At 58.1% G+C, this 8,487-nt stretch overlaps 2 protein-coding genes across 4 annotated transcripts in view; both read left to right on the plus strand.

Annotated features, from left to right (window-relative positions):
• Positions 1 to 2,460, plus strand: part of JMJD6 (jumonji domain containing 6, arginine demethylase and lysine hydroxylase) — a 6,219-nt gene extending 3,759 nt beyond the window's left edge. Inside the window, exons 5-6 of one of the 3 annotated variants that reach the window (XM_049635629.1) lie at positions 1,067 to 1,205; positions 2,044 to 2,460. In XM_049635629.1, the coding sequence (XP_049491586.1) occupies positions 1,067 to 1,205; positions 2,044 to 2,175 (271 nt within the window). In that variant the 3' untranslated portion in view covers positions 2,176 to 2,460. Of the gene's footprint in view, positions 1 to 204; positions 299 to 1,066; positions 1,206 to 2,043 lie in introns of those variants that run through there. The other 2 variants (XM_049635630.1, XM_049635631.1) reach the window with 2 other exon arrangements.
• A 113-nt stretch (positions 2,461 to 2,573) lies between these two features.
• Positions 2,574 to 8,487, plus strand: part of MXRA7 (matrix remodeling associated 7) — a 34,516-nt gene continuing 28,602 nt past the window's right edge. The window contains exons 1-3 of the mRNA XM_049638141.1: positions 2,574 to 2,723; positions 3,888 to 4,014; positions 8,067 to 8,164. Coding sequence (XP_049494098.1) covers positions 2,574 to 2,723; positions 3,888 to 4,014; positions 8,067 to 8,164 — 375 coding nt within the window. The remainder of the gene's footprint in view (positions 2,724 to 3,887; positions 4,015 to 8,066; positions 8,165 to 8,487) is intronic.

Genomic DNA, 8,487 nt, shown 5'->3' on the forward strand with positions numbered 1-8,487 from the left:
TTTTTTTTTTTTTTTTTTTTTTTTTTTTTTTCCCCCCCCCCCCCCCCAGGCTAGCACTTAGCAAAGGAAGCCATGTTGTTTGGGTTTTATTTTGGTTCTTTCTTTTTCTTACTCAGAAGCATTATGCCCCTTTGAACTTACTACCTTCAGTTCTTGTGAGCGAGGTGACTGCCCTGGAGACTTAGCTCCTCTGTTTATCCACAGAACAGATACAGCACGGGCAGCGGCAGTGCAAGCCACCCCCAGCCACCCCGTGCCACTGTGTCCCAACCCTGACCTGGAGGGACCAGCTCTCGGGGTAAGAGAGGGATCCTGGCTTGGTCAGTGCTCAGCTTCCCTGCTGAGAGGGCCAGCAAGGGTGGTGGCTTTGTTCTCCCCGGACCCTCGGGCACCTGCGGCCCACTTACTTTGTCCCACCGGCCGCTGTATGCCGTGACTCGGTCGTTCTAAAGGCCTTAACCGCACAGCAGGTGCTTTGTCCCTGGTTAGTGCGGACGCCAGATTAGGTCCCTGAGGGGAGGGTTCCCGCCTCTGAAAGTCCGGTTCAGGTTTATCTTCGAGCGAGGGGAACCCTCTCTGTTACTCGACGCTTCTTATTTCTTACAAATCTGATTGTTTCTCCGCTTACGAAGGGAACTTAACCGAGCCCGACTGCAGTCACTAAACGCTGTGTTGTGGAAAGGAAGGGTTTAGAAAATCCACTAGGGAAGGTTCAGGAGGAAACAAACAGAAAAAAAACACAAGGAAGAGAGACTTTTTCTCCCAGGTGGACGAAAGCGCAGCCTGACTCAGGCCATCTGTGCCTCACACGTTGGCACTACGGCCGGCTCCTTCGCGAAGGTCAGAGTGAGCCGCGAGCAGCCAGTTCGCCTTTCCGGAGAGCCTGGGCGGCAGGCACGCGGGGGCTTCTGCTCCCGGCCTGCGGGTGCGTGTGTCCTCACCGCGTCCCCGTCCGGCACTCCCGGGCGCTCCCGAGAGAGGCAGGCCTCAGCTCCGGGTTCGGGGTTAAGTGTGCTCGGTGTGCTCGCCGGTCCCAGCGCTGGGAACGACGTTTCTTGTCTCTCAGGATCTTGAAGCAAGAGCACCCCGAGTTGGCGGTCCTGGCCGACTCGGTTGACCTTCAGGAGTCCACGGGGATCGCATCCGACAGCTCCAGTGACTCCTCCAGTTCCTCCAGCTCCAGCTCGTCCGACTCGGACTCGGAGGTGAGGCCCTGCTCCCTCCCCAGGCCTCCCGGGAGGTCACTGGCAGGGGGACTCGGCGGCAGCCTTCCCTCCTCCTGGCCCGGAGGGAGAGAGAGCCGATTCCGCCAAGAGCTCCGGCTGCCACCCTCCCTGCTGTGTGGTGAATTCCGCCCAGTTTGTAGCCTCGCGTGTGCGTGGGGGGTCATCGCAAGAACTTTGGGAGGCGAAAGGAGCGTTGGGGGATCTGGCTAAGTGAGCGGCCCAGGATCACACGGCCAGCAAACGGCAGCGTGGGCGTTCGGACGCAGAGCCTCGCGAGCTCAAAGCCTGTGCTGAGAATTTTCCCTGCGGATGTAACCCGTGAGCCTGGGATCCGCGCAAGCTCAGCGGCTTGTTAAAAGCTAACGGGATACCGGGGAAGAGGGACCTGTGCCCTCAGCGGGTGAAATTGCCGTCCTGCCGCTTCGCAGAATCTGTCGATTCGGTGTTCCCCAGGGGGCGGGGGAGCGAGACTGTGAAGGGCCCTATGTCCCCTCTCTCCCGCCTCGGGGTCTGTGTCCGCGCAGCGGGATCGCATAATACGGCGTCAGAACGCCGGCTGTAGACCGTCCTTAGAGCCGCGTCTCGATTCTAAACCCGTAAGCCCCCCCATCAGAGAACGCTGGCGGGCCCCCCCGGCGTCTGGGGGCAGCCGCGGCGTTTCCGGGGCTGGGTAGCGGGCTGTGTTGCGGAGCCGGCAGAAGCGGCTGCTTCGCTTCTGGGAGAACCCGGACATTTGTGCCGTTTCTGGAGGGCGGAGGTTGGTTGACAGACCGGGTTGCATCCGGTCGAATTCCTGCTTTTCTCCTTCCGTGTCCAGTGTGAGTCCGGGTCTGAAGGGGACGGGACGACGCACCGCAGGAAGAAGCGGAGGACGTGCAGCATGATGGGAAACGGGGACACCACCTCCCAGGACGACTGTGTGAGCAAAGAGCGCAGCTCCTCCAGGTGACCACGCACGGCCGCCGTCTGCGTAGGAGGGACGTGGCCACACGAGGGGCGGGGCCCTGGGGAGGTCAGCCTTTCAGGTCCGCGGTCAAGGGGAGGGCCGGACAAAGGCAGAGAATGAGGGCGCTCTCGGAACACGAGTCCGTTCGCTCGGCCTTTGCTGCAGTGGCTTTTTTCACCGCTACCGGTGCAGGTTAACGTGGCTTCTTTTACGCGGAAAGGCAAGAATCTGTGCGGATGGTGCCAAGGACACCCTTAATGTTATTTAATAAAAATTAAATCCGTTTTCTATCCTTGCCATTTGTTCCCCTCGAGAATACCAGAACCCCCCCCCCCTTGTTATTCTTGCGGCCTTGGGGGACAGCAGGGACTCCGCTGGCGTGCGCGCTCGGCGGGGAGGCGATGGTTACAGCTGTACAGGCGGCAGCGCGGGAGAAGTTCCCCGTGCCTCCTGAGGGCCTGAGGTGTGGCCTCCTGGCGTTGTCCCCCACTGCCGTCGTCCCTTTGGGCGCTCACACCGAGGGAGATGGCGGCGCAGAACTCGGGTGTTTTGTGAGGTCTCTGGCCCGTCTCCCACGCTCGTTCAAACCAGAGTGGATCTCGATAAGCGAACGCTTAAAGTCACTAAGGTCATTTCTGCCGGTAGTGGCCCTGTGCTGGGCACCTGACGGGCTTACGGGGAGGGGGGTTGGTGGCTGCCGTGCGCCCCGGGGCCCGGATCCCAGAGCCCCTTGCCACGGAGCGAGTTGCAGCGCGTCTGCAACGGGGAGACGGGGAGACGTTTCGGGAAGGTAGTCAGATACTGAAGCTCCCGCGACTTTTTAAGTGTCTGAGGCCCCGGCAGTGCCGCGGACGACGTCCCTGTCGCGTCCTTTGTATCTCGGAGCAGAGTGTTGTCTTCGGTGTGTTAGGAAAGTTTAGGACCCATGTTCCTTTCTGTCTGTTTCCCTCGTCCTCTGCAGTCACACTGGAATCCCACGAGAAGTTCAGGTGTCCTGTTCACCTGAACTTGTGGGACTAGAACGTGCATTCCTCAACCCAGTTGCCCTCTTCAGGCCGCTCTTAGATTTCACTTCTTGCCTTTTTAAGGCGTCTGTGTTGTCGCGGACTCACTCCTACCTGCCCGCCATGTGTGACTTTGTAACTTGGAAGGGAAGGTCGTAGGGACAGCCCTGCCCTTAATGCCACGTGGGGTCCTGGGGTTCGGCTTTAACGTTTCCTTCCAGCTTTGCACCCACTGTGCCGTCTACATGCTGATTACAGGCAGTTGTACTTTCCTTGGCAGGATTAGGGACACTTGTGGAGGCCGGGCTCACCCCTGAGCAAAGAGAGAGACTGTCCCTGAGGTGGTTCCTGCGTACGTGGTTGGCGGCCACCTGACTCAGTTTTCACGTCTTCTGCTCCCTCCTTCTCCTCTGTCTTCTTTGAATTTGGATCATCCTTCTCTGGTCCAGGCTTCTGTCTTCGGTCAAATGCTGTTTTCACTGCTTCCTAAGAATAGATGGCCAAGAAGTTTAAAAGCTCACGACCCTCAGTGAAACCCCGAAAGGCTGCAGGCCCGTGGGCCCCTGGGTGACAAGGCCTGTGCTGTCTCTGAACCACGCTGCTCCGCCCCGAGGCCGGAGGGCCGCCATCCCGGGAGCGGCCGGCTGCGTCTGACTCCTCACCGACCGTTGGTGCGGAACCTCTGCCGTCCGAGAGCCGGCTGCCCACCAGCGGGCCCTGAGGGGCGAGCGGACTCGGATTTGCGTGCGAGCCGGTTACGCGTACGAAGTGCCGCGTGTGCGCCACCTCCCCGTGTCACCCTTTGTCCGAAGCCGCGTGGTGGCGACCCAGCCGGCACGTGCGGCACCGCTCACCACCGCGAGCACTGTCTTGTGATGCGTTCCCTTCTCTCCGCCGTCGGAGGGCCTCGTGCGTCCCGGCGGTGTGTGTGTGCCGAGCGTCCTGGGGGGAAGGACACCGCGTCGGGGTTTGGGTTGGGGACAGAGAGGAAAGGTGTTCAGTGCATTCTCATCACGGAACGTGAATGAGGAACGGGGCTGCCACCTGACAGATGTGTCCTGGTCTTTCCTGCCGCGTGATCTGCTCCGCGAGAGACGTCGCGATGAGTGTCCCCGTTCGTTTGACCGGCAGACACGAGGTGGGCGCCTCGGGCTGCACGTCTGGAGTGAGGTTGTATACGGTGCTTCTCGCCTTTGGGATCTTGTCTGGGCTTCCAGACGACTCCGCCGTGAACGCTTGGGGATTGACCAGCAGGTTCCACGTCTTGCCCTCTTCATTCTTCTCTGCTTGCCTTAATCCGTCCCTGAATTCAACTAAACTTAAAAGGGGGCTTGGCAGGGACGTGCCGTCTTCTGGGTGGGAACGCGGGCCAGGGCACGTAGCAGCCGGAGGGCAGAGGAGCGAGCGCTCACCGTAGTCTCCCGGGCGAGCCGCGAGGTGTGTGCACGCATCCTGGAATCGTGTGGTGTCGCCTCCCCCAGATCCTCCCGACACGTGGATTTAATCTGGGGAACCCAGGTCTCTTCTGTGCAGAGGTTACATTTTTAACAGAGTGGTTGTCATTTCTTGACACTAGGTCGGTCGAGTGGCTTTACTCTAGGAGGTTGGGCCCCTATTTTGTGTTTTCTGCATCCTCAAATGCCAATCCAAAGAAGCGGCCGGATGGGATGGAGAACGTCTGCCACCTTCCTCAGCGCTGGCGCCCGTCACCCGCCCTCCTTTCCCCGCCCGGCCACGGGGCTCAGGCGGCCCCGGGCTCCAGGGTGTGTGTGCGTGTGAGTAAAGTCACACACGGAACTTGTAACCTGTTTGTATTAATACCTGAATGGTGTTCCTCCTCCTTTTTAAAATTTTCGTGCCATCTTCAAAATAATTTTTTCATCTCCCCAGTATTGCTACGGGGCGATCGCACCTTCCTCTCAAGTTCGTACCAACTTCTCTCTAAGCCTCGGTTTAAAGGAAAACCAACAAAAGCAAAAGGCTATTCGCCACCAGGGGGCGTGCAGTGGCTGCGACGACAGGGTAGTTTAAATTGGAGAGATTAGCACCCCCCCCCCCCCCCAGAGGCTCCAGCGATGGGTGATTCCTGTTTGACAAACAATACTCAGAAATAAGGGATCCAGCTCATCTGGCAGGCTCGCAGTCCCTTCACCTGAAAGCATCTGGCTCACACAGATTACATGCTGCCACTGGGCTGTCGCTGGCCCATGAATGACCATGGGACAGTCTTTGTTTTAGCCAGGCCGGGATTCAGCACCTCCCACGCCTCCCCTTTTCCTGTCACCGTGGGCCAGCCGAGCACACCAGTATGGAAAGAAAGCAGGGATGGGGTGCGGAAACTGAGAAAGGAGTGGAGTGATGGCTGGGTGCTCAGGAAAGTGGGGACCAGGGCCATCTGTTCTGACGTCAACCCTTCTGCCCGCGTGGCCTGAGCTGCTCGGCGTGCCATCAGCAGTAGTGAGAGAAGGATCCGCATGAAACTATTTTCTAGGGATTCTTCAACTTAAAACCCAATGCGCTGGGTCCTGGAACGAGGGCTCTTGGACCGGTAACGTCTGATAGGAGCAGGTGGATGAAGACACTGGGGGGGGGGGGGGGGGGCGGGGGGGGGGGGGGGGGGGGGGGGAGCCTCTGGGGCTTCGGGAGTGAGCACCAAGGGTTCTACCATCAGCCTGAGTATCCAGGGCCGCACACAGGTGCCTCTGGGGTCGTCAGTAGTGCTGGGATATTCAGGGTGACACCTTTGAGGGGAGAGCCACCAAACACAGGGACGTTGTTCACATTTGGCTCAGGCTCGCAGATGCCCATTGATTAGTCATTCGAGCACCCAGCCTGCGTTTGAGTGCCAGCCACTGTTCTAGGTGTTGGAGATGAAGCGGTGACGAGTCCAGGTCCCTCCTCTCGTGGAGCTAAGGGACAGTGAGTGTGCCGTGGTTCCCAAGGGTCGCTGGTCGGGGTAGGTAGAGTCTGGCATATCCGTTTCCGCGGCCAGAAAAGCAAGTTCAGACTTTACAAAATACAAGTTTATGAGCGCTTCATAAAAGAACGTAATTAACATCATAGCCGTGTTCTTAGTATTTGGTTTCTCTTTCTAAATTAGCTAAAGATATCTAAGGGTAAGCAAGAAAGTTGCTGGTATAAGTTGCTTCGTGAATTTATTAGAGGTTCCGCCTGGATGTGATTTAGGACCTCAGATGAGCGTGTGGGACAGAGCGGGAGTTTTGCGGTAAATGTCGTAAAAAGTGCTTTCTAAGGACGTAGGCGTGTAAGTGCGCAGCTGTAGGTTCCTCGAATCCTGTGTAGCGTTTCCACAAGTAAGTCGTTTGTCATGTGTGCTGGTACTGTCGATGGTTCCCCGCGGAGCCTGGTTCCTCCTCACACTCCCCTCCCCGCCTTCTGCCACAATGTTCCAATGATGTCACATTCTGTACAGCCAAACTAGACAAACCTCGTGCCCCGGCCCCTCAGGTGGTGGCTGTCATCGGTAGTTCAAAAACGTGACACTCCTCGTGTCCCCTGAGCACTGGCCCGGCCGGCTGTCTCCAGGGTGACCGGACAGTGCGGAAGGCCGGGGACCATGTGCCGAGTTGAGTCCTCGTGCCTCCTGCAGCTGTCACACGCACCCAGCAGCCTCCTACGTCTGCTTTCATCTCGCCGTGGGCTCCGCCACCAAATGCCTGTGGCTCTGCCATTTGACTGGTATTTTTAACTTTCACTTGGATGAAACTTGTTCATCATTTTAAATAAAGCAACTTGATTTGGAGTTGGGTTTTTTGCATTGTTCTCTTCTTGTTTCTTTCCGTTATTCATCTGATAGTTGATACAGAACGTGACCGAGTTTGCACAACGGGCCCTCTTACGTAGCAGCTTTGAAACAGTGAGGACAGGGGACAAGGAAGAAGACCCACTTAGCCCGTAAGTCCCCTTGTGGTCAGAAGCCAGTAGCTAAGACCTAAGCCCCACTCCACATTTTGCAGTTACGGGCTGTTTTTCATCGGTCACCACTGAAATTCCTTTTGCTTGTACCTTCATATTATGTGATGCGGCAGGATTAAGCTTGCCTTTTGCCCATTGGTCATAACTGGACCAGGAGGAAGCCTGAGCACACGCTAGCATCTTCCATTTAAACAGCACTCCATCTAGGGGCGCCTGGGTGGCTCGGTTGGTTAGGGACCTCGGCTCAAGTCATGATGTCACAAGCCGTGGGTTCCAGGCCCGCGTCGGGCTCTGTGCTGACAGCCCGGAGCTGGGAGCCTACTTCCAATTCTGTATCTCCCTCTGTCTCTGCCCCTCCCCTGCTCACGCTCTGTCTCTCTCAAAAATAAATAAACATTAAAAAAAAAATTTAAACAACACTCCATTCTAGCTTCTTGGCTCCCACCAGATGTCAGCTCGGGCACTGTAATTTTTCCAAAACAGCAGTAAATGTATCCAAAGCAAAAACCGGCACCCTGTTTTTTCAGCTGGTACCTGACACACTTCGTCCGCCCTGTGTTTATTGGGAGCGGGGGAGAAATACTGTTTCGGGTTACAGCGTGGTCATCTCAAACACACACTGTTCAGCAACAGAGCCCTGGAAGGATCTGGAGGAACAAAACCAGTACACTTCCCTTCATTCCACCTTCGCTACCTTCCAGAATTACTCCAAGAGGAAGAGCCAGTAAGGGACCAGAGTGGACACAAGGCACCTGAAGCCGAGTTCCAGAAACAGCCTTTGGGGGGCAGCCACGTTACAAGGACGCCCGTGTGGAAGGCTGCTGGGTCTCAGCCCAGAAGGGGCATCCAGCGGCCAGGCTCGGGCAGTGTCCTCTGAAAACGCTGTGGACGTGTCCGGGGAGTGGCCGGGAGTAAAGCGGGGTTGACCTTCGCTTTGCACCGTCTTGCCGGCAGTCCAGGGCCACGGTTTAGGCGAGCCTTCCGGCCTCACCGGGCCTCGGCATTCCGCTGGCGGTTCCAAAGTGCGGGCGGAAATGCTGCCGAAAACGACGGTAATCTGAGGGCGCCCGTGGAATGAGTGTTGCAAGCCGGTTTTCAAAACAAAAATCTAAGCGCAAAGCTTAGGGGCCCGGGGCGGGGCTGGGACTCGTCCGGCCTCAGGAGCGCCGCCCCCAGGGGTCAGGCCCCGGGTCCCCCAGCATCGGAGCCACCCCCGGGGGAGGGAGGAGAGGCGGGGCGCGGCGGGGGCTCCGCCCCGGGGCGGGGCGCGGGCGGGGCGCGGCCGGCTCCCTCGGGGTCCCCGCGGGCTGGCACTCCGGCGGCCGCGGCGCGAGGCCGAGCCCCTGGGGCCGGGTTCAAGAATCAAAAACAGAAA

The sequence above is a fragment of the Panthera uncia genome, chromosome E1, assembly GCF_023721935.1.
Source record: "Panthera uncia isolate 11264 chromosome E1, Puncia_PCG_1.0, whole genome shotgun sequence".
NCBI lineage: Eukaryota > Metazoa > Chordata > Mammalia > Carnivora > Felidae > Panthera > Panthera uncia.